At 51.0% G+C, this 24,844-nt stretch overlaps 1 protein-coding gene across 2 annotated transcripts in view; it reads right to left on the bottom strand.

The window, feature by feature from the left end:
* TGM6 (transglutaminase 6) overlaps positions 1 to 19,612 on the bottom strand; it is a 28,701-nt gene extending 9,089 nt beyond the window's left edge. For both annotated transcript variants that reach the window (XM_055301270.1, XM_055301279.1), the window contains exons 1-10: positions 18,071 to 19,612; positions 9,128 to 9,301; positions 8,152 to 8,394; positions 7,307 to 7,425; positions 5,894 to 6,022; positions 4,245 to 4,422; positions 3,867 to 4,005; positions 1,937 to 2,040; positions 1,617 to 1,859; positions 585 to 926 (exon numbers count right to left, since the gene is read on the bottom strand). In XM_055301270.1, the coding sequence (XP_055157245.1) occupies positions 585 to 926; positions 1,617 to 1,859; positions 1,937 to 2,040; positions 3,867 to 4,005; positions 4,245 to 4,422; positions 5,894 to 6,022; positions 7,307 to 7,425; positions 8,152 to 8,394; positions 9,128 to 9,301; positions 18,071 to 18,077 (1,678 nt within the window). In that variant the 5' untranslated portion in view covers positions 18,078 to 19,612. The remainder of the gene's footprint in view (positions 1 to 584; positions 927 to 1,616; positions 1,860 to 1,936; positions 2,041 to 3,866; positions 4,006 to 4,244; positions 4,423 to 5,893; positions 6,023 to 7,306; positions 7,426 to 8,151; positions 8,395 to 9,127; positions 9,302 to 18,070) is intronic.
* Between the last annotated feature and the right edge of the window lie 5,232 nt (positions 19,613 to 24,844).

The raw sequence follows: 24,844 nt of genomic DNA, 5'->3' as shown, positions 1-24,844 counted from the left end.
TTATGTGAGGACAGAGAGGGAGCAAGGGGGTGGGGGAGAGAGAGAGAGAGAGAGAGAGAGAGAAACAGGAGGGAAGGGTGCAAGGACAGAGAATGCTGTGGGGATGGCAGTAGATGCATTTAGAATTTTCAGGACAGAGCCTGGCACATGTGAGCACTTAGTAGCTGGTTCTTACTGGTCCATGCCTCTCGTACAGGACACCTGCAGCCAGGTGGGCTGCAGAACATGGTGGATTTTAGAAAGGTGACAAGGCATATTCCATAGGTTGTGAAATGCTCCCAGCAGGTATTTGTCCGGGGAGTCAATATTCACATGGCTTGAGATCACCTCACCTGCACTCAAGTTTGCCACCAGATGATCATGGACTTTTACTACTAGTCTCATTAGTTAGCGCCTCTGAACTCCACTTTCTCACCTGTCAGGTGGGGAACAGGAGGCAAAGCACTGATCAAATGCTCAGAGACATCCCTGTCTTTCCTGGGAATGAGCACAGCTTGCTAGGAAGTCCCGCTTGGTCCCCGTAGAGAGGGGTCAGGCTGGCCAGTCCCCATCTCCATGCCCCCCCTGGGCGGCGGCCCCCCTACCTTCTTCGGGCCCCAGTCGCACCGTGTGGGACTCGTGCAGGATCTCGGCCACCGGTCTGCGGGTGTATAGGATGGTGGCACCGCTCAGGTTGACCCGGACCCTCTGGGCCCGGGAGGTGAGGTTAGCTAAGCACAGAGCCAGTCTCAGGTCGTGGCCCAGCATGGGTGGCTCCAGCATCTTGAACTTGCCGGTGACACTGGGCTTGGTGGCAGGCTCCATGAGGTCCTCGCGCCACAGCCCACGGCTGCCTGCCCTGCGGACCCGGGTCCTCCTCCTGGGGGCTTCCACGCCGAACAGCTTCCTCACGGCCTTACGGTACACCTGCCTCTCCTTCCGGGACCCTGGGGGCATCGCACCTGGTGAGGCGGGTGCCCCTTTCCTGCTCCTCCCGTCCCGTCCCCCGGCTTCTCTTGTGCCATCTCACCTCCTCCCCACAGAAAACCACCACTCCTTCACCACTTCAATCCACCACGCCTGGAAGGGCTCCGATGGACAGCCCAGAAGCCAGGTGCACACCACGGCCATAGGCACTGTGTTTGGTTTGGGGACTATTTTAATACATTTTAAATCAATCATCAAAGACTTCATATTGGGCAATTTCGCACAAAAATACAGGTCTGCAACTTCTCTGCCAGCTGGGGCTGAAGACTCATCTGATGAGGACTGCCCACATTTTTGTAGACTTGCTATGTGCCAGGCACCGCAGTTCCAGGTGCTATATTTTCCCCCTAGGAAGTCGGTGCTACCATCATCCACATTTTATAGATAAGGAACCAGGGGCACAGAGAAGTAAAGTGACTCAGAAGAGACTCGAGATTTGAACCCAGGCAGTATGGCTCCATATCCATGTTGTTAATCACACTCCCTTCCCACTGTCTACATGGCAGGGATGGTCTAGAGCCGGGTAATGGGTGCTCCCCTCACCATCACAACACACAGGGCAGGGCCCGGCCCAGGCTGGTCTGCGGTGGGCCCTCTGTGGCAGACAGGACATCTTGGGGGGCTGATGGGGGCCGCCCTATTGCCCTTACCTTCTGGATACTTGTAGAGGCCCGTGATGTCCACGCGGGAGTCACTGCCCACGGCCTTGGTGCTAATGCAACTCCCAATCTTCTTGGTGTCCGAGTACACCCGCTCCCGGCTCTCATCCTCGTGCCAGAGCCAGGTGATGTAATCTGCGTTGACCTCCGCGAACACAAAGGGGCCATCGTGGGCCAGGTGCACGTCGCCCTCTCGGATGGCAGTGACGGAGGCTGGGCCGCACCGGAACATGCCTGGGCAGGAGGGATGGGTGTGAGCAGCAAGGGTGAAGGGGAGTGGGGGTCCGGGGTCTTCCAGGCTGAGCCCATACCTTCACTCTCCTCCTGGGGGGTGGCGTCCAGAACCTGCCAACCATTGTAAGAGGGGCCCAGGTCCCGGCGGGCGAACCAACTCTCATTCCAGACGTGGAAATTCCTGCCACAGAGAGAAGATGGGGAAGGATGGCCTTCAGTGAGTACAGAGGCCCATGGGATGGCAAGTTCCTATTGTGAGCCAGGCCCTGGCCCCAAACTCTAGGTATGTATATATATGTGTGTATATATATTCTATATATATGTAGGTATATGTATGTGTGTGTGCACATATGTGTTGTTCAAGGTACAAATACAATCACAAAGAAGACAGAACATTTTGCCCTCATGCAGCTTACATTCTAATAAAGGAGAAGGTTAGGGAGACAGGCAAAAGTAGGTAAGCAGATAGAGAAAACAAATACAAGTACCAATAAATGCTGTGAAAAAAGAGACCTGAATGGCAAGTGACTACTGGAAACCTGCTCTAGGAAAATGACATCTAAGATGAGGCTTAAATAAGAAAGGATTAGGGGATCCCTGGGTGGCTCAGCGGTTTAGTACCTGCCTTTGGCCCAGGGCATGATCCTGGAGTCCTGGGATCATGTCCCACATCAGGTTCCCTGCATGGAGCCTGGTTCTTTCTCTGCCTGTGTCTCTGCCTCTCTTTCTCTGTGTGTCTCATGAATAAATAAATAAAATCTTTACAAAAAAATAAGAAAGGATTAGCCATTGGAAGAGTGAAGGGAATAGTGTTCCAGGCAGAAGGAACAGCATGTGCAAAGACTCTGAGATAAGAAAAGCTTTGTGTCTTTAGGGAACTGAAAGTATTGTAAGTATCTCTGGGCTTCAGCCAGTATGGGGTTAGGGAGGGGTCAAACTATGCAGAGCTCTGTAGGTCCTGGAAACCTTGGTAAAGAATTCAGACTTGAAGTTTCCTGTGTTAAAGATGAGAACATGAGACTAGCAAAGCAACATTATTTGCACAAGGTCACACCGCAAGGAAGCAGGAAAGAGAAACCCCAGGTTTGCCTGACATGGCATCTTTATAGCTGACCTCAGGACTCCTCTCCAGGAGGCAGTGGTCTTTGTGTGGGAGAATATTTGGATAAGCACTTGGGGGTAAACTGATAACCTCTGTGGTGACAGGGGTCCCAACATCAAAAGACAAGATATTTTGTTTTTGTTTTGGTGCAAGATGAACAGCATTACATTATGCTGCTAATACTGAGTCGGTAAAAAGTGGAGGAGTGAAGGGACTGTGAGTATGTATGTCCTTGAGTCTGCAGAGCCTCCCTGTGAAGAGGTGTAAGAAGCTAGTGGCCGCGCTGCCTCCGTGAGGACAGGAGGCGGGAACCCGGTCGGGGGAGACATCACTATATAACCCATTTGGTACCTTTTGAATATTAACGCACATGCGTGTCTTTCCTATTTAAAAAATCACATTAAAATGAATTGTTTAGCGATGTCCGAGTGGGTCAGTGGTTGAGCGTCTACCCTTGGCTCGGGTCATGATCCCAGGGTCCTGGCTTGGAGCCCTGTGTCCAGCCCTGTGTCCAGCCCTGTGTCCAGCCCTGCGTTGGGCTCCCTGCTCAGCAGAGGCTCTGCTTCTCCCTTTCCTCCCCTTTCTTGCTATTTCTGTCACTGTCTCTCTCTCTCTCTCAAATAAATAAATAAAATTAAAAAATAAAATGAATTGTGTAAAGCCTGTGGGAAGAGTCTTGCCAGGGCTGAGACACACACATGGCCCGAGACAGCAGACAAAGAAGCTGAGGCAGGACACAGGGGTGATCATGCATAGGGAATCTCGGGGAAGGCTCAGTCCCACGGAGGGCGCCCTGGGCTTCAGGGCAGCCAAATCTCCAGGCCCCCCACCTGGGCCTCTGGGTCATGTGTCCCGGGGCCATCCCTCCTGCACACAGGCTGGGGACCCGGGGGACTAGCACCCACCACATGCTGTCCTCTGTCAGGTCCTCCAAGGTCCGCCCGAAGGAGTCCACGTATTTGTCCACGCTCAGGTTCCTGTCCGTGTCATGGGCCGAGTTAAAGTTGGACACGACTCGGGTGGCGATCCCCAGGCATCTAAGGACTGAAGAGCAGGAGCCCCCCAGGAGGCGGAAGGGACCCCCCAGGAGGCGGAAGGGGGCAAAATAAAAGATCCAAAGTCACACAAATGAACTTAACTATTTGGTTTCTTTCATCAGCAACCAGACTCCTATTTCCCCATCACCAATAGGGGAAAAACTTGGGGTGGGGTCTGTGCACATGTATGCAAACGAAGGCAGATGATGGAGCTGGCTTGGGGTCAGGGGACATTTCCCTGGGTACCTGTGCACATGACTCCAGCGAAGACCCAGCACTGGCCATATTTGACAGGCTTGAACCTGCCCTTGAACCACTTGTGCAGAATGGCCACGCTGCCGCTCCAGTGCAGGGGGCTGGTGCCGCCGCCGTACTTGCCCTGCCACTGGCCTTGAACAACGCCCCTGTCATTGTTGCTGTTCACCTGGGCAGAGGAGGCCAAGGGTCCACCACCAGGCAAGGCTTCCCTCCTCGGGACCACTTACTTACGATGCCACTGTAAAAGCATCTCACAATTTGTACCAGTCATTCAGGGTCACCTCTTACTTTTAAACTATCTGAAAACTGGAGGCATCTGCTGTCTTAAAATACCTACTTTGGGTACCATTTATTGTTTTTAATTACCTTCCATTGGGATACCCTATTGTTGGAAACTACCTATGATTTTACAGCATTTCTTCTTTTAAATGACCTATTTGGGGGGCCGTTGGTAGTATAATTATAGAGGCAGCTAATATTTATTAACTGTTTATTGTGTGCAGACCCTATTCCAAGGGCTTCGTGCATACCATAACAACCCATTTCAAAGTAGATTTTGTTATTTTCTTTCTTTCTTTTTTTTTTTTTTCATACGAGAAGACAGATTCAAAGGGGTTGAGGGACCCATCCAAGTCACACAGCAGGTTAGCAAAAGGGTGGGTGAGCCCCAAGTTTAGGACTTTTGACTTAGAGCCCCACAGGGCTGTGACACTCCACTGTCTGGAACTGGTCACAGCTTTTGAGTCTCTGTTTTTCAACATTTCTCTAAGGTCTCGAGGAATGAAGTGTATCAACTCTGAGGAAAATAGCTTCATACATTCCTGGAATCACAGATATCCACCCACTTATCTTAGCACCTGCTTACAGTAGGCCTTCTGGCTATCTTTTGAGGAGGAAGAAGCATTACTGTGTGAAACAGAATAAAGACGGGCCTCCTCTGGTGGCGAGTTGGGCCTGTGTATCCCCTCCCTGAGTCTGGGATGGCCCGTGACTGCTCTGACTGATGACTATGGGAGAAGGGAAGCTGCGCCAGTTTCCAGGCCCAGGATTTCTGTGTGCGACTCGAAGCTTCCAGTTTTTCTGTTTTGGAACAATTGTTTCAGCGAGAAGCCAGCTGCTGTGTCTGATTACGCTGAGATCACCATGCTGTGGGGAAGCCCAAGCTGGCCACGTGGGAAGGCTGCATGGAGAGAGAGCCATGCCCACCCAACCTCAGCTGTTCTAGCCAGCCCAGAGCAGGAGCCAAAAACGATCCCAAGCAAGCCACCTTGACATTCCAGCTCCAGCAGACACAGCATGGAAGAGAACCAAAGAACCACTACTGACCAGTAGAACCAAGGCTCCAGATATATGGTCTCATGAAACCATTGCAGCCACCTGCAGGTGTTCAGACACCCCCAGCCAAAGCATCTTGGAGCAGACAAGCCGTTCTCATGGTGCTCGGCCCAAGTCCCTGATCTATAAAACTGTAAGCATAGTAAGTGGTTGTTTTGCGCCACTGAGTTTTGGTTGTGGTTTGCGACAGTGATAGAGAATTAAAACAAAATGTGACTTGGGAAGATCATAGGGTGTGATCCTGGGGTTGGCTCAGGGGCCCATGAGGAAGACTGTGTGCAGGGAACGGTGGGGCTCCTTACCATGGCGCTGATTGCCCTGGTTACATAGATGGGGTCGTGGCGGTGGGACACGTCGGTGGCTGGGTCGTTTTGGTGAAGAGGACTTCGGTCCAGGATGGAGAGGCAGATGTTCAGGATCTCCTCCTCAAACTGTCCGCAGAGAGGCTGTGCTTAGAGGCCAGAGCTTCACCCGCATTCCAGGCCCTCCCGCACACGATGCTTGCCCAATAGGTCCCTTGTGTTTTGCAGGGAAATTTGCCTACTTCCACCCAGGAACACCACAGAGCATCCCAAGTCTCAGAAACCCTCCCTCAAAGAGTCACTGGTAGCCAGAAACTCCACCGTAATCATGTCCCCCCCTGTTCAGTAACCACCCCCAAGACTCCCCACTACCCATGGTAAAGTTCGTGGTAAGCTGGTGACCCTGGAGCCGCATCTCTCCTGCTGGCACACTCCTTCTGTTTAAATGACTTTTTTCAAATACATTTGCATGAATTGACAACATTTCAGAACTGGAGGATCTTTGCATACAAATTAAGATTTCTGGTCTCTGAAGGTTCTTTGGAAGGTGTGGGGAGCCCTGGGTTCACTTTCATATGGGGTCAGAAGAGGTGGGTGCTGAGGAGTGGTTACCCCTTAAGTGGACCCTAAACTCTCCAGGACCTCGTCCGAACCCCAGACTAACTTCCAGCTGCTCTGCCTGATAGTCAGGGTCCTGGACTTGCCCAGCCAACCTTTTTTTCAGGGCACCTGAAGGCCAGGCAGCACCTAGTCCTCTTGCAGTCCTCCTCTGCTCCCTGACTCCCACCACCATGTGGCTGTGGGCTCTGCCCTCTGCCTCGTCACGTTGTGCCCAGCTCCACACTCAGCCCCAAGACCATGAAGCCTCCACAATCCCTGAGGTGGGGTTTTAACACTCTTCTGACTTCCTTCTGCCCCCTTCTCTGCCACTCTGATGCCCCCATGTCCCCTCCGCCATCACATGTTCTACTGTAACTATTTATCTGGCCAGTGGCTCTGAAGCGTGGTCCCAGACCAGCAGCAGCAGGACCACCTTGACCGAAATGCACATTCTCAGGCCGCACCCCAAGTCTCCTGAATCAGTGCCTCTGGGTGGGGCCCAGCCACCTGTGTGTTTTGAAGAGCCCTCCCTGGGACTCAGGAGCTTGCCCAAGACTGAGAACCAACCCCACCCCCACCCCCCGGGCTCTGAAGCTATTTATTCTTCTGTACTGCGCTGCATCCAAAGCACCTCCCCGTCCAAGGACCCAGCGCAGGCCTCGGCACAGCTAAGAGTAGTGAATGAGCGGATTTGCTCTAGGGGTGGGCCTCGCTTGTCCCTGCCGGGAGGAAGTGAGCAGGCTCAAGGGCTCCTGCGCTGACTTTCTGCATACCCCAGCCTGCCTCCCCCTGCTAGCCTGTGCCCCTGGAGACCTGCCCGTAGTTCCAGCCCTGGGCTCGGATGTGTTTCTCCACGCCTCGGAAGATGATCCCACTGTCGTTCAGCACGTACTCCTGTCTCTCCTCCTCTGAGTCCAGAAACACGTCGTCCTCTGAAAAGCAGTTGTCAGGCCCAGCTTGGGCTGGAGCTCTCTGGCCTTGCAGGCCTGGGGCAGGGGCTACATCGGGGAGTGCCTGGAAACTTGGGACAGGGAGGGCAAGAGGGGCTGGCGGGCTCCCGGACTGCCTTCTGGCCAAGCCCCATTCCACCAAGGGGAGTCCATTACCCAGGCGAGGACACCCCCACCCAGCCCCAGACTGAGGGACTTTAGCAAGATGACCCTGCTTGATGCCGACAGCAGCCTCATGTTTCTTAGATATTAATAAGAGTACTGACCCCAGTACTCCTTACCATGTCCTGTGTACATCACAAGCATTAGTACTATGATTTCTCACCATTATCCCAAGGGGTAGGCCCTGTTATTACTCCCACATCACAGATGGGGAAACCAGGACTCATGGAGGGAGGCGACTTAGCAGCACGGGGACTAAACCAAGGCTGCTGATGGCAAGAGCTTGGGGCTCTCCTCCGACAAGGCCCCATGCTTGCCGACTGCCCCCGCATACTGGAAACCACTGATCCCTGCCCGCTGGCATAGGATCCTTTGAAGCACCTGCTACCAGGTTCCTCTGCCCAGGGCTCACCTCTGCCTAGGCCCAGCTGTTTTGGCATTCACCTGCCTGTTGCTTAGCCTGCCTCCCAGATCCCCTGCTAAGGGCGGGCCCACCTCTAGGACAGCTTCCAGGAAATCCTCTGCCTTGGACTTGCCAGCTCCTACCTGGGCACCACGGGTTGAAAAGGAGAACAAATTCGCCCAGCTTCCGGTCATTTTGCTTTCGGCGAGAGGAGACCCTGGTCCTCATCAGGTAGCGGCCAATGACAGCGTTGGGAGGGCTGGTGATGCTGACGGTCATGGTGTTCTCCGTCTGAGCCTCCTCCACCACTGTCCAGTTCTGGCCCACATCCGGCTCCGATATCTGGAACACAGCTTTGGTGTGGCAGTCCTCAGATGCCTGGGGTCCTGGCAGAGAGGAGAGGGAATTGGGAGATCCAGGTGCCCCTAGGAAACCCAGCTCTAGGGAAGAAAAGAAAAGCTACAAGCCTGGAATCCACTGCAATGTTCACTTCCTGAATTGCCAGGACACTGTTGGGGGCCACCTCCACTGTCCCCATGTCCCACCCACCTCCTGGATCTAGGAGAAAGTAACAGGACCCCTGAAACCAAAGTCTGCCAAAGTCTGTCAAGGAAAGAAAAGCGGGCAGCCCTGGTGGCCCAGCGGTTTAGCGCCGCCTTCAGCCCAGGGCGTGATCCTGGAGACCCGGGATCGAGTCCCACGTCGGGCTCCCTGAGTGGAGCCTGCTTCTCCCTCTGCCTGTGTCTCTGCCTCTCTTTCTCTCTGTGAGTCTGTCATGAATAAGTAAATAAAATCTTAAAAAAAAAAAAAAAAGGAAAGAAAAGCTTGGGCCCCAAAGGTATCTGAAGAATTTCCACAGTTTTCCAGAGCCCTAGGATTCCTTAGTAGGCAGAAAATTCCAGAGCTGTGGCATCTGTCCCATCACCTGCTGGCAGTACCTGCCAGCCATCCTCAGCAAGTGTCATCAGGAGCCTCCAGGGGGTCAGAGCTCGCCCACCTGCAGGGGTTGGGACCTGCTTCCCTCCAGTCTGGGTTGATGACCAAGAGGTCTCAGATCACTGGTCACAGGACAGATCTTTCTGGATGTAGACCAGCGCGGGGCGCTGGCGAGACAGGTACCTGTCTCCACGGTGAAGATGATGGTCTCCGGGTCCTCCAGGGGTCTGCTCAGCTCCAGCCGCAAGGTGAACACCTGGCCCCTGCGAACCACCAGCTCAGGGCCGGGGTACTCCTGGGTGTGGTGGGCAGCACCATTTTTCCGGCTGTGCCAGTCCACCTCGGTGACTCTGACCCCTGAGTAGGGCAAGGGCAGGGAGGTGAGGCGGAGCCCTTGACATGCTTCTCCCCTGCGCTGTCTTGTCCTCCCACCTGCTTCCACCGGCCAGTCATTTGCTCCTGCAGCTTCTTTTTTATCCACTGTATTATTCCTTTTTATTCCCTGTATTCGTTATTCGCAGTAGCTACGTTCCTTAAAGTGTCCGTGAACACGGAATTAGCAAATACTGAGCCATTGCTCTTAGCCTGACCCCCAACCCACAGCCCCCCGAGCGCCCAGCTGACAGCCGGCGCCAACTTGGCAGCCGTGGGACTGAGCCATCTTGTGAGCAAATGCTCCAACCTCTGGTCATGCTGCCTCCACCGATCCCAAATGAAGCAGAAGCAAGCTGTCCCCACTGAGCTCTGCCCAGATGGCGGGTTTGTGAGTGAGAGAATGATAGCTGTTGTTTTAAGCCTCTAAGTGTTGGGGTGGCTTGTTATATGGCAATAGATAATTGAAACATTCGGGGGCCATAGGAATAACTGGGGTAGAATTTCCCAACAAGCTCAGTGGCATCAGAACTCAAAGTTAGATTTTATTTAAGTAGTATCAGTAAATGTGAATTTCCTCCCACCATCCCTCCCTCCCTTCCTGCCTTCCTTTTTATAGAGGGAGAGGGGTAAAGGGAGAGGGAGAGAGAGAGAGAGAATCTTAAGTGGGCTTTACACCCAGTGCAGAGCCCCATGCTGGGCTCCATCTCATGACCCTGAGATCACGACCTGAGCCAAAATCAAGAGTTGGATACTTAACTGACTGAGCCACCCAGGCATCCCATGACACATTTTTCACTTCCAAGTTTGGGTTGTCAGTTCATACCTGCTAAACTTTTCAACATGCACCTCTGGTGTCTGGATAAATCTTTAGGACTCTTCTTCAACAATAACATTCAACTTCTTTCCAATATGTAAATCCTAACTCAGAGGCCTGATAAGACTGTGCCAGGTGATGTGAAAGCCACCCTGCCCCCCAAGTATGATAGATAATAAGATGAATACCTAATCCATATATATTTAACACACACCATGAATTAGACATTATCTTCTGTGATTTACATTTATAAATTCAGTTAATCCTGTCACTAAGCTTGAGGTAAATACTATTATTACCCCTCATTTTACATATGAGAAAACTCAGGCACAGAGAGGTAAAGTAACTTTACAAAGGTCACACAGCTTGTATGGGTGGTGCCAGGGTTCCATGCTATCTTGCCTCTCTGGTGATCAAGGGCCGAAACCAGGAATTATCAACTCTTAAATCACTGGGGTGTGGAATGGGGCAAATACAGGATTTAGAGCCAGCAAACCTGGTCTGACCCCAGTTATCGTCTCTCTTGCCCTTAGACAAGTCACCTCACCTTTCTGAGTCTCATGGTCCTGATCTAAAAAATGGGGGCCATGATAGCACCTACCTCACAGGATTCTTGGAAGGATTCATCCATGAAGACTGCCCCCTTGCCCCAGGAAATCCAGTGGTGTGGCATTTTGCATATAGAAGGCACTAAGCAAGTGCCATGTTCTTTCATCTTTCTGGGGAAGGTAGGACCTACACTCTGATACCACAGGTTTCTGTCCCTTTTCCTGCTTACCCTCTGCCTCCTCCCATGGGCAAGGCCAAGTCTAAGCCCTCCACACAGCCTGGGAGGCCTGGAGAAGTCCTACAACAAATTCTTCCCAACCTTCCACCATAGCTGGAATGGATCTGGTCCCAGGATTACTCATTAGCATCTAACGATTATGGACCAGTTAACAGTGCAAATGTAGCTACTGTACCTCCTGGCTTCCATGACTTCTTGGGGGTGCTTCTCCTCCCTCAAGGAAGACTCTTAGCTCCTCAGCCTGGTTTTGAGACCTCCACTGGGAGGCCAGCTCCCCTGTCCAAAAGGTCATCACTCATTTCCCCACCCTTGGCTCCTACAGTAGCACATCCCAGAGTCGCTTAAACGTGGGTCAGCATCCTAGATATGCCATGTGCTTATGTGTATCCTTCAGCCTGATTTAACGTCTCTTGTCCATAAAATGGGTGTAATAATGGCTTTCTCTCAGCTTTTTTTTTTAATTTTATTTATTTATTTATTCATGAGAGACACAGAGAAAGAGAGAGGCAGAGACACAGGCAGAGGGAGAAGCAGGCTCCATGCAGGGAGCCTGACGTGGGACTTGATCCCGGGTCCCCAGGATCACACCCTGGGGTGAAGGCGGTGCTAAACCACTGAGCCACCCGGGCTGCCCTTCTCTCAGCTTTAATAATCAGATTGAATAAGATGATGTGTGGAAAGCACTTGGCATATATCAGGCTCTCACCAAATGTCTATTTTGTTCCTTCTCTTGTCACATGACATGATGATTAATTTTATGTATCAATCTGGCTGGGCCACGGTGCTCAGATATTTGGTCAAACATTTTTCCAGGTGTTTTTTTGTGAACGTGTTTTGTGGATGAGATTAAAGTTAAATTGGTAGACTTGAAATAAAGCAGATTACCCTCCCTCATGTGGGTGGGCCTCATCTATTCAGTTAAGGGCTTAGTAGAACAAAGACCAACCATCCCTGAGCAAGAAGCAATGCTGCCAGCAGACTACCTTTGGACTCCCAGTGGAACTGTAACTCTTCCTTGAATCTCTAGCCTGCCAGCCTGCCCTACAGATTCTGGACTTGCCAGTCTCTATAATCGTGTAAGCCAGTTCCTTAATAAAACTCTCTCTCTGTCCTCTGTATTGATCTATCGGTCTATCATCTCTCTATCTGATAAAATGCAGCAACATGGAAGCCACCATGCTGGGGAGGACCTGAAGAGAGACCAAGATAGAGATGTCTGAGGAGCCCAGTCACTGGATACAGCAGGAAGAAGCCTCCATGATGATTGCGCCCCAGCCACAGTCAGACTGCAAGGCTTCTAAGCAGTCTTGGTTGGAGGTCTGCTGCTGATACCACTAAGTTTACATTTCCACTGTGATTTCTCCCTGAAGCCCAAACAATATATTCAACCATCTACTTGAAATCTCCATTGGGCGGTCTTCTAGGCAAATCCAGCCTAACACACTCAAAGCAGAAATCTGGATTTCTTCTCCACTCCATCTTCAAATCCCTACTCACCTGCGTGTTGGTAGATGACATCTCACCTGGCACTCAGGTCCAAACCAAGGAATCTTTGATTTCCCCTTTGCTCTCACATCCCTTATCCGATCCAATCATGAAGTCCAATTGTGGCCACCTCCAAATCCTTCCTCAAGCCCATCACACACCTCGTTTTCCATCACTACCCTGGGCCAAGCTATGGACATCTTTCTTGTCTAGACGGCAACAGCCTTCCAACTGGTGTTCACTTATGAAGAAGTGAGCTGGTGCTACAGTTTCCATACCCAGGCCTGAGGGTCATGGAAGAGGCTGGTTCTAGCTAGCTCTGACTAGGCTGAAAGCCCTTGCCTGGCATCCTGATTTGGGGATAATGACCGAACATGTGAATGGGAACTTACACAGCTGACATGATAGTCCGAAGCTTGGGAGCTCCTACAGCCCTTATGAGCAAGGTGGATGAGCAAGGACTGGTTCCAACAGCGTCCTGTCTGGTGGGAGCCGTAACTGCAGTGCCAGGGACTTCCCACTAGCTGGCTAATTCTCACATCTGAAAGTAAGATGGGGAAGCCTGCCACCAATTTAGCCCCAGTAGTCCTTGGTCAGGAACCTTCTCAAGTCCCTGAAATTTGAGCTCAGGTGGCCTCTGTTTTGTCTGCACACACAGGCAGGAGCTCCAGTTACCTCGTACATGGGACTGCCAGCAGTGGAGCTGGAACGGCCATTAGAAGCCCAGTGCTGGGGATGCCTTGGGTGGCTCAGTGGGTGAGCATCAGCCTTCAGCTCAGGGTGTGATCCCGGAGTCCCAGGTTCTAGTCCTGCACTGAGCTGTCCCTGGGGGTGCCTGTTTCTCCCTCTGCCTCTATGTCTGCCTCTCTTTGTGTCTCTCATGGATAAATAAATCTTAAAAAAAAAAAAAAAGAAGAAGCCCAGGGCTGCATTTTACTGACCAAACAGTGAGACCCGGAGATGGGAAGAAAGGGACTTCCTCCCCGGGGACACTAAGTCAAGCCACACACTATAGGGGACAGGCCAGAACAGGATGCATGGTTTGTTTTTTGTTTTTGTTTTGTTTTAAGGGATGAGTGAGGAGCAGGGGATAAGTTTACTGGGTGATAATTATCTTAGCGCTGGCACGCCCCAGGGATTCTTGCAAGGGGGGTGGTTAGGAGGTAAAAAGAGTCCCTGGGCTCTGGGTCATGGGTTCAAGTCCCAAGGATCCCACCTTGGCTTTACCTTTTCCAGTCACAGCCCAAACCAGCTCCCACCTCCCTTCTGGGCATCTGTGGCCTTATCACAGTGGGGCAAGAGCGGGAGGAATGAATCACAACAGCCATTATCATCATTATCCCTAAATCTCAAAGACCATCTCTCTTACTACTTCCTGCCAGAGTCAAAGTCCCTCCTCTGAATTCTCGGTGGATGCAGGATTAGAGTTCCAGCCTGCATACCGCAGAAGCAGCTTGTTCTCCACCCTGATGTTAAAAAGTGCTCCCTTCTGCTGAACCATAGGCTTTTTTCTCCCCATTTCCCCCCATTTGTCTCCGCTCTCCCTTTCCATTACTCTCACCAAACACAACTCTTCCTTTTGGTCCTTGTTGGCTTTGCAGAGGGCTGTCACTGAGAAATCCTGACCTGTTACCCCTACCCACGCAACATCTGCCCTGACCCAGGGGGTCACTGCTCTGGTGCTTGAGCCATCTGTACCCGTGAGCATCACACTCTGGTGACCTGACATTTGTGGGCTGTCAGGGCTGGGGGTGGTGTGGGGCCAGGGTCCCATGGGAGAAGGCAACTCTTCTGGAGATTACAGCCTAGTTTTGCCCTAACTGGTGTCCTCAGCCCTCATGGGGGTTCACGGGCACAGAGGATGGGAGCCTTCCTATAGGGCAGTCCAAGGCCGGGAGACAGATGTGCATGTGGGATGGTTTCCAGAACGCTTATCAAAACAAACCCGATGTCACCTCCTCCATGTGCTCAGCTCCAGTTCTGCCCGGACTAATAAGTGTCTCTAATCAGGCCTCAGGGAAGCCCAGACATAATTGTTTGCTTACATGTCTCTCTCCTCCACTGGACTGTGAGGCCCGAGAAGGCAAAGCCTGGGTCTTATTCTCTCTGGGTTGTTAGAGCCCAGCTCAGGGCCTGGAGCAGAGTAGAGGCTCAGTGAATGTTGGTCGGATGAATGAATGTCCCTCCTTGTCCCTCGGCGGAAACTAGGGTGTGAAAGGGAAACTCCCCGGCTTCCTGGCACGCCCCTGGGGATCAACACCTGTGCCCTGCCAGCTGCCCACACCCCAGCCCCCCACCCACCCATAATCCCCTCTGTCAGGCTGCCACATTCCAAAACCTGCCCTTCCTTCCTGTCTTCCTTCCTGCAGCAGGCCTGGGCCTAGGTGGAGTACCTGCCACTGGCTCCCTGTGGGGTGTGGGTTAGGTCGCTTCCTCTCTCTGGGCCTCTGTTTCTCATCTGTGAAATGAGTCCAGAAGAGCTCTTCGGGGTTGGGTTGTTGGCAGTTTGCTGAATCAAGTGCTTCAGATAACCCCAGGACTCCTCTCAGCCCCTCTCCACAACACACGCACCCCACCCCCCTCTAAGCCCCTAAGTGTGCCTTCCTTTCCACAGGCATTGGGCACCTGATTTCAGAGGCACATGCTTCAGTTCCAACACAAGCTTCACCGATCACTGGGGCTGTGTGACCTGAGGCAAGTGACTGAACCTCTCTGAACCGCAGTCTTCTGGTGAAAAAACGGGAATTTGTGCTAGTAGCCACCTCCTCAAGTTGTAACGATTAAGGGAAACAAGTCACGTGGAGTACTTAGAGCAGTAAGTTCCTGGCACATATTAAGTGCTGTTAATCAGATTGTCAGTGCTGGCACAAGGACTGCTGGCTGCCAGTCCAGTGTTCTGCCAATTAGTGTTCTCCTGCGTCTTCCACTTATTGGCTGTGGAGTGCCAGGTAAGTGAGTGGACCTCTCTGAGGTTCAGATTGCCTTCTCTGAAAAGTGGCAATAATAATACTTTGCTCATAGACTTTTCGGGAAGATGAGGTAAGGACCCTAAGCAGGGCTAGGAGAAAAAGCATCTCCTAACCCAGGAAATCCAGAGTGAAGGGCCATTAATAAACACTCTCGGGCAACAAGCTTCAGCCAGGGCGAGTGGTCTCCCTCTGCATATGGTACTTAGCTCAGTGCTGGGTCCACGGGTAGCTGGGTCAGTACCTGGGTGGCCTCTTCCTCTCCCCACATCTCCCCCACCACTTTGGTCCACGCCTCCCTGCTCCCACACACATTGTTTTTCTTTTTATTCTCCCTTCTTCACCTCTTGCTTAAATCACTGCATGGCTTCCACAGCCTCACAGCATTTTCCATCTCACGCTGTTCAATCCATCCCGTTACTATGGAGAAACCGAGCTTCCATGTGGAGACGGGACTCTACTGGCTGCACCAGGGTCAGCCTGTCACTTTCCTTGCTCTGGAACCAGCAGACCCACAGCCACTATGCTGGCATTCAGGGTCCCTCACCACCGGCCCCTGCCTGCCACACCCCTCCTGGCCAAGGTCATCTCCTTTCCAGCTCACCTGCTTACCAGCTGGCCCCAGAAGGCAGCCTGAGAACGAGTTCTACTTGGAGGGGAGGTTGGCTGCCGCACCCCCAGCTCTTCACCACCACCCTCAGCTCTGGCTCACCCCCCAGTCTTTTCTCCTCCTGCCCTTGGGTGATGCCAGACAGCTGGCAGTGCTCTCCTCCCCAGATCTCCGTCCCAGCCCCAGGGATGACACCCAGTGGGGTGAGCCCAGGAGGCTCTGCTGACACCAGCAGTCTCTCCCAGACTCTGGACTCCATGTAATTGGTTTTTAATGGGCCCCATTATGACCCTATCCTGAGTGTGCTTCACGAGCACCTGACCTCCACAGCTAAATGATTAACTGGGGAGTTGCCTGGGGCCACTGCCCAATCTCTCTTTCCTTTCTGGCCCTGTTGGAAGCTGCTGGCCTCTCTCCCAGTGGGCAATAGTGAGAACATCCCAGCCAGGGCCAACTGTGCACAGAGTATGTCCCTTGATTCTTAGAATTTCCGAGCTGAAAACTTATTAGAATCCCATAATGGCAAAAGGGCCTCATTTCACTTGCTGGCACTGATTGACTGCTAGGACTGTTAGAAGAACTATGCTGAGTTGAATTCTGGGGCCACATTTGGGTCCTGTGGTGGGGGGGAGTTTGGGGGTCAACTAGCGATGTCTGCCACGGACAGTGGGGGAAAGAGCAACAGCACACAGGCCACACCTTTGCTTTCAGAATCCCACGTCTTGGTCATTCATGCACTAATTGCACAGTGGCCAGGTGCCTACTGCTCTGAGGAGGAGGTCCTGAGAAGCCAGGAAGACCCAGACCAGGAAATTCAATTTGACCTGTCACTTCCATTTGCTAGGTGTGATGGGTCTCACCCTGTTATTTTACAGGTGGAGAAACTGAGCTTCGGAGGGAGGAATGGCCACCCAGCGGGTTAGCAACAGATCTGACACTGGAACCCCCTGTTCCTGACTTTGCTCCCAGAAGGGTCTTTCTCAGCAATTAAAGTTTGTCCACTTTAAAACTGATAGTATATCAGAGCAGTAGGGAAGAGGGGCCTCTAGGTACACCCTGAAAAAGTAGATCCTGAAGGAAGCAGAGCCAGTCCCCTGTGACCCAGGGCTAACAGGGAAGAAGCAGCACCAGCTCTCGAAACAGCAGTCTGGGGTGTGAGCTGGGGTGGCAAGGCCTGGCCCTGAGGGAGCAGACCATCCCAAGAGCCAGGAGAGCCCCGGATGCCCATAAATATTAGCAACTGCCAGGGTGGAATGAGGACAAATTCAAATATGACAAAGAAACTAAACTACCTGCTTTTGAAAGTCAAAGAATAAACAAGAGTTGACTCATGTGATTGTCGCATGATCCTGGACAATAGAAAATAAGTGGTATAACATTAGGAACATCCTTTAAAGACCTATGAGAGGAGGACCCCTGCGTGGGCTGTCGTGCTCACCCCTGATCCCCAGCACCCAGCCAGAGGAGGCTTAAAATACGTAATTGCTAGCAGACAAGTTCCTGGGGTGGAGGCAAGTTTGCCCTTCACTATATTGGGGCCACAGTGGGGGTGCATTTTCTGTGTCTGCTGCCTATGAGGTCCCACATGAGATATTGTGGGGCATTTGGCACACTTGATTTTCATCAGTTCCTCGCAGCAGGCCTGTGAGATGATTTGTATTATAATTCCCTATACAGATGAGAAAATGGAGGCATCAAGAGCAAATTCTCCTTCTCAAGGTCACATGGCTATTTTGACCTCAGACAGAGTTGCTTTTGCCCTCGAGTCTTTGGGGTGGGAATTTGAAGAGGACGCAGCTCATGGGGTCTCTCTCTGTCCCCGATCTCTTCCTCTGCTCACCAGGCAGGTGGGGAAGGCCTGGCTCCAGGCCAGGGAGGGCCCTGCCATGGCCTTGCTGGGCCATCCCAGGATGGCTCTTTCTATCTCTGGGTTTCCACGCTCTCAGGAACATGAGGGAACAGTGCATGGATTGTGCAGCAATGCAATCCTAGGGATCCACGCTCGAAGTTCCACTGCACCGACCCCCCCCTTTCCTGAAGCTCCTCTCAGGGACCCGGTGCCCCGGGGCCCCAGGCCCTGCCCACTCACCTGCCATGCCGGGGCAGGCCTGCCCTTGCTTCCTCTGCGCGCGGGTGTGCGGACCGTCTGATCGGCGTGTTGGAGCAGCCAGCCAGCCAGCCCCGAGTTCACGAGGCAGGTCTCGGGGTGCTGCTGGGCAGGACAGTCAGCATCCTAGAGGAGGCGTGGCCCTTCTCACCCTGGCAGCGACACCTAATCACCCACTAATTGCCCTGGGTTGCACCTCGAGGGTGTCCATCGTGGGAGTGGCCTCGGCCAAGAGGCTTTCCTAGCACAGATTTGGGAGCTGGGGCTGTGGGAAAAACTTAGGCCCAGAAAGGTCACAAGCCTGGCAAGAAGAGAGGAGGGGGGAGCGGAAAGCAGCTGGGAGCTGTGGTCTCCCGTTCTCAACCTCCCAGCAGCCTCCGATGAGAAAATGGAGGCTCAGAGAGGGCTCCTTCAAGGTACATGGCAGTAAGTTGCAGAGCCGGGACCGGGACCCAGTGCTGGGGCTGTCTGGGGCCGGCTTCTCCCATCCTGGGTGCGAGGAGGAGGTTCCGAGGCCGTGGCGCTCTCTTCTGTGTGGCTCCAGAGGCACCTACAAGAGTAGGGCCTAGGGTCCTCCCCTGGGCCATGCCCCCAACCACGCCACACCCTCCGCCCCCTGCACGGGGCCCACTGCCCCACTGAGGGCTCCGGCTGCAGGGAGGAGCCCTGAACATCAGAGGGAGAAACTTCAGATCCACGTAGGCCTGGGTTTGAAGAACAGCTCATCTCCTGGTCACAGGAGCAGCAAAATGAAGATAGTGGCCTCTCCTCCAATATGGACAGATTGACCATAGGGGTAACCGGGATAACTCATGGACGGGTCTGGATGCCCAGGGACCCTGACTCACCTACCCCTCTCCTCTTGCAATTGCTCATTCAACTCCTATAGTTGGACCATTCCTGAGCTTGTCCGCCTCCTCAAAGTCTGCGAACTTTCCAGTTTGAGACTTCCGAGGGTTGGGGTGGGGTGATAGGGTTGGCATGCTGCTTTGCCTCTCAGGCCTGTGGGAAATCTACGCTGGAAATTGGAAGGAGAGACTGTGGGAGAAACTGAGGCCCAGCTTCTGTCTGGGACCAGACAGCCTGATTCCTTGGGCTTCTTGCAGGGCCCTCCCCCTGTCAACACAACTGCCAGGGGTGATGTCAACCTAAGCTCTTGGGAGGAGGTAAATAGGAAAGAGGGGAGCGGCTCTTCGGTTCAAAGGCAAAGCAAATTCACCAGACTTTGTGAGCTGGCTCCACCCTGAAGCTTGGAGACCTGGCCTCCACCGGTGCTCGTGATGTTGAGCAAGACTTCTTCATCTCAGAACGCCTGATCTCTCCACCTGTGACTTAAGAGGACTGGCCTACAGTATGAAGCATCATCCTAGCTCAAAGGCTAAGATCCCGGGGCTCCAAGATTCTGGACCTGAAAGCTTCTGAAGTCTTCCTTTGTCAATTAAATAGAAGGACTTTTATTTTCCTGGGAATGGGAAGAGGTTTCTCTTTGTTGGGAAGTGCCTTGAGGGGATGACTGGGGGCCCAAGGAGGCTGGGTGGGGCTGGGTCAGGGAGGAAAGGTGGAGTGGGTGGGGGGAGATTCTGGGAGATGGGGGGGCAAGGACGGGCTGGGTCAGCAAGTGCTGTGATCCCTGTGATCCCCTGAACATGCAGGAAAGTGTGTAAAAACCCCAAGTGTTTGATGTGGAAAGTGGCAGAGGGGTTGAGTTCTGCTTGCCAGTTTGATGCAGGGCAAACACTTTTAATGGGCTGTTTGTAGGCCTGCACTGCCTTTAATTACTGCCTGCTGGCCCCGGGCCCTGTTGTTCCTCCCTCCTGCCCTGCAGCTTGCAGACCCGGGCCCTGCCTTTCTGCCTGTGAGGGTCAGGCTCCTCCCCACTAATCACTGTCTCATCCGGGGCCCCTTTATCTTTCATCTTGGGTTGGCCTAGCCAGTCCCTAAGCTTCTCTGGGCCTTGGTGCTCAATAAGATGGTAGCCCAGGTCCTACTGGTTCTGGTCTCCTCTGATTCTAAATGATCAGGAAGGAGCCAAAGACTGGGACTACTTGGGATAACCCAGTGTTGCTTCACAAATTAAAATCCCTGTCTGTGGAATAAACATATGTTGTTGTTGTTTTTTTTTAAGATTTTATTTATTCATGAGAGAGAGAGAGAGAGAGAGAGCAATGGGGAGGGGCAGAGAGAGAAGGAGAGAGAAGCAGATTCCCCGCTGAGCAGGAAGCCAGACGTGGAGTAGACGTGGAGTTCAATCTCAGGACCTGAGCAGAAGGCAGACACTTAACCAGCTGAGCCACCCAGGCGCCCCTAAATACGTCCTTTACAAATTGTTTGCTTTTCTGATTGTAAAGATAATACATAACTCAAGTAGAAAATCCAAGCAACGAGGAGAAGGAAGAAAGTATATACTTTATGCATATCGCTGCAAACATATGTAAATAAATTCACAGACATCCCGCTGTACGGGAGGTGGATTTATAGCCTAACCTTTTCACTGAACCATGCTCACATCTTGCTCCCTTTCCAGATCACGGCATACACACATGCACAGTCATCATAGTGGCATTTCTAGTGTTAATTTACATATTTTGCTTACTTTCCCCGAATTGATGGGAATGCCATTTTTTCCCGGGTTTTTGCCCTTATGAAGAAATGTCATGCTCTTTGTGGAGGTGTTTCGGTGTCCTTGCATTTCCATTTCCTTGACGACAGACATCTGGAGAGCTTCTTTGTCCTCTAACCTGCTCACTGAGCCCTAGATCTTGGAGTTGGGGTCATGCTAATGGCCCCTGTTCCTTTGGTGGGAGGAATATAGAAAAACAGGGGCTTCTATCTGGGCAGTGGAGGATGGGGTGGGGGCTTCCGAGGGGGTGGCGCAGAGCAGCAGAGACCTAGGCAGGGCCTTCCCTTTAAAGAGGAATGGAAAAAAATAAAAATAAAAATAAAATAAAAAAAAATAAGTAAATAAAAAATAAAGAGGAATGGATTACTCATAGGCTTCAACCCAGCAAAGTGGGCTCCAAAAACAATTTTTAAAAATGATTTTTAAGGGGTGCCTGGGTGGCTCAGTCAGCTAAGCATCTGCCTTCAGCTCAGGTCATGATCTCAGGGTCCTGGGATTGAGCCCCCCAGCATCCGGCTCCCTGCTTGGTAAGGAATCTGCTTCTCCCTCTTCCTCTGCCTGTGGCTCTGCCTGCTTATAGTTTCTTTCTCTGTCAAATAAATAATTAAAATATTTTTTAAAAATAAAAATAATTTTAAAAATCAAAATGATAACTTTGGGAAATAGAAGGATTTGGGGGGGTTATTTAATTTCAAATTTACTCTTGTTTTAATTATAAGAATTGGAGGGCACCATGACTTTTCCAAGACTCAGGGCACCTGCCTGGCCCTGCCTTGGAAAGTGTCAGAGGCAGAGCTGTGAATCTGTGAGTGTGCAGTCAGCATCACCTGGAGCTGGTTAGATATATAGACTCCTGGGCACTTTCCCAGGCCCTCTGAACCTGAGTTTACATTTTAACAGTTCCTCACATGATTCATATGCATAATACAGTTTGAGAAACTCTACTGAGAGCAGTCTTTCTCGAAGGAAGGTCTGGGGTCACCAAAGCTCTTTCAGGGAATCTGTGGAGCCAATCCTATTTTCATAGCACTAGGGAAGCTTTCTTTCTTTCTTTTTTTTTTTTTTAATTTCATTTTTATTCTCTTGTGAGTGTACGGTAGAATGTGTGATACGTGATATTGCAAAAAACTGAATGGAAAAGCAGATATGAGACTATAGCCATTTTCCTAAGAAGCCTTCTCTTTAAAGAGATTCTTCAAAAAAGAAAGTAAAACAATGCTATTCTTACTAATTTTATTTCTTTGATTTGGAAAACACAGTTATTTTTCCTAAATATATGCTATTTGTGTTAAGATGCAATGGGTTTATTAGTTTTTTTAAAAAAGATTTTTATTTATTTATTCATGAGAGACACACAGAGGGAGGCAGAAACACAGGTAGAGGGAGAACCTGTGGGGAGCCTGATGCGGGACTCGATCCTAAGACCCTGGGATCACCACCCTGAGCCAAAGGCAGATGGCTCAACCACTGAACCACCCAGGTGATCCAGTTTATTAGTTTTTTTTTTTTTAGTTTATTAGTTTTTAAATGAGCTAATGAATAAACATTTTGTGAGTTTCTCAATGTTAATTTCTAAATTGGTAAATATCCATAGCTATAACCCACAGAAGCAAACCTTCTTCGGGGTCCTCAGTAATTTTTTCAGAGTGTAAAGAGGTCCTAAAACCTGAAATGTTTGAGAACTGCTGGTCCAGGTATACTTTCCTCTGGGAAGTGGGAGTGGAGAGTGGGCCTGAGGCTGTGGTCTCTAGTAAAGACGAGTCCGTTGGCTAGAAAAATCCCAAGGCAGCTGTGCTCTGCAGGGGCAGCCCACTCATTTCCAGAGTCCCATGGCTCCAGCAACCGCAAGTGTGATGCTGTCTGTGGACAAATCCCAAGGTCCGAGCAGCCAGCTGGACACACGATCCCCTGTGTGCTCAGGCTGGGAGTCATCTACGTGGTCTTGGGAATTCATCTTCACAGGACAATGAGTCAGAAGGACGAAGCTAAGTTAGACCTGGACTGGTCTGGTAGCAGGCTGTCCCCTCCCGTCTCTGGGCCTCTGTCAACCTGAGCTGGGAGATGGGAGATGATACTGCTCCCTCCACCCTGGGGGAAGTCATTGGGTAACTAATAAAAGACTCTAAAGCCCGAACTCATCTCTACATCACTTCTTCCTCAGAGTATTAACCGCGGTGACATAGCTAGCTGGGTTCGGGCTCTGGGAGGGAGATGTTTGCGTGGCCGGAAGGCAGGTCTCCATTCAGGTCACCATCTTCAGCAGACCTCCTTGTTGGCCACTGTGGGAGGGCCAGAAGCTTCGGGCAAACCAGGAGATCACAGGTAACCTGCCTCCCGTCCTGTATCCAAGTGTTGCCCTGTTCATCTACCTGCCTATCAAACATCATCAGGACCTAGAAGCGGCTCTGAAGCCGCAGAGCTTTTACAGCTTACTGTGTTTTAGTGTTGGATGTTCATGATCCCCTCATATACTCACACATTCATTCACTCTTTCCAAAATTTATTCAACAAATATATCTCTGTACCCACTCGAGAGTAAATAAATCTCTATGGAACCTACATAGGCTTCAGTACTTGTGGCATTTTTTTTTTAAATCAGTGTTTATATATCAATCTATTTTAGATCCTCCTCTTGATTCATCATTGGTTCACTCATTCTTCTTTGAGGATAATATATTTAAAGTATTTTCAGCTGTTTTTCTTATAAATTATGTTGCCTTGGGACTCCCCACCCACTGAAGTGGAGAGCGATGGCAGGCATTGGTTGCCTGATCGGATGTTCTGCTTTCTGCTTGCTTTGATTATTAGTGCCTAACAAGACAATGATCTTTAAAGCTTGGCCTTGCCAAGAAAGGGTTTAGTAAACTTTAAACCTCCCCTAACAGTCAGGAGTCAGGCCTAATGGATAAGACTCTCAAGGTTACCATAAGCCAGGGCCAGAGATCTCTGGATATATCATTGAAATTCTCTCCATCTGGGAAGTGAAGGAAGTCCCCCCTCTGCTGATTGCAGGAAAGAGAAGGGACACCAGAGGAGGAGAAGCAGGAAGATTTCTTGACCTGACTTCAGGTCTCCCAACTGAATTTCCAGAGAGGTGGGAGGACAGACAGGGAGGTGTTGGTAGCTACTGCCAGAGTGCCTGGGTGGCTCAGTCGGTTAAGTGTCTGCCTTCAGCTCAGGTAGTGATGTTGGGGTTCTGGGATGGAGCCCCCATCAGGCTCCCTGCTCAGCAGGAATTCTGCTTCTCCCTCTGCTCCTCCCCCTGTTCGCGTGCTCTCTCTCTCTCACAAATAAATAAATAAAAGCTTAAAAAAAAAGAATTACTGCCAACTAACCTGTGGTGGGAGATCAGAATTATGGTTGCCTTTAGGGGTGAGTTGGGGACAGGGATAGACTGGGAAGGGACATAAAGGAACCTTCTGCGGTGATTGGAATAGTTGATTGGGATGTTTGTTACACAGGTATTGGTAAACTTCAACAAATGTATACTTGATATTTGTATATTTGGGGCACTGGGCTGGCTCAGTTGTAGAGCATGTGACTCTTGGTCTCAGAGTGGTGAGTTCAAGCCCCACTTGAAATCGGGTGAGTCGGGTGTGGAGTTGACTTAAAAAAAAAAAGTCTTTATGACATCTGGGTGATTCAGTGGTTGAGCGACTGCCTTTGGCTCAGGTTGTGATCCCGGGGTCCTGGGATCGAGTCCCACATCAAGCTACCTGCATGGAGCCTGCTTCTCCCTCTGCCCGTATCTCTGCCTCTCTCTCTGTGTCTCTTATGAATGAATAAATAAAATCTTTAAAAAAATAAATAAAAATCTTTAAGAAAAGAATTTGCATTTTTCATTGTATGTGAATTTCACATTTAAGAAAAGAAAAACTGCAAGCAAATTTCAAACTCTAGTCAATGATAGATGTGAACTATTTAGAGGGAAGTGTACTGATGTCTGAAATTTAATGATAGTGCAATTGAAATGCAACAAAAATGAGGTGGAAGGTTGGATGGAGAGATGTGTCATAAACCAAGTAAAGTCACATGTTAGTGGTGGGAGCTAGGTGGTGGGCATATGGTGTTCACTATAAAATTCTTTGACAAAACTTTGTAAAAGGTCTGTTCAAACATTTCATAATAAAATGAAA

Source organism: Nyctereutes procyonoides, unplaced genomic scaffold, assembly GCF_905146905.1.
Source record: "Nyctereutes procyonoides isolate TBG_1078 unplaced genomic scaffold, NYPRO_anot_genome, whole genome shotgun sequence".
Lineage (NCBI taxonomy): Eukaryota > Metazoa > Chordata > Mammalia > Carnivora > Canidae > Nyctereutes > Nyctereutes procyonoides.
The sequence above is the reverse complement of the archived record's forward strand: the minus strand, read 5'-3'. Positions and strand labels throughout refer to the sequence as shown.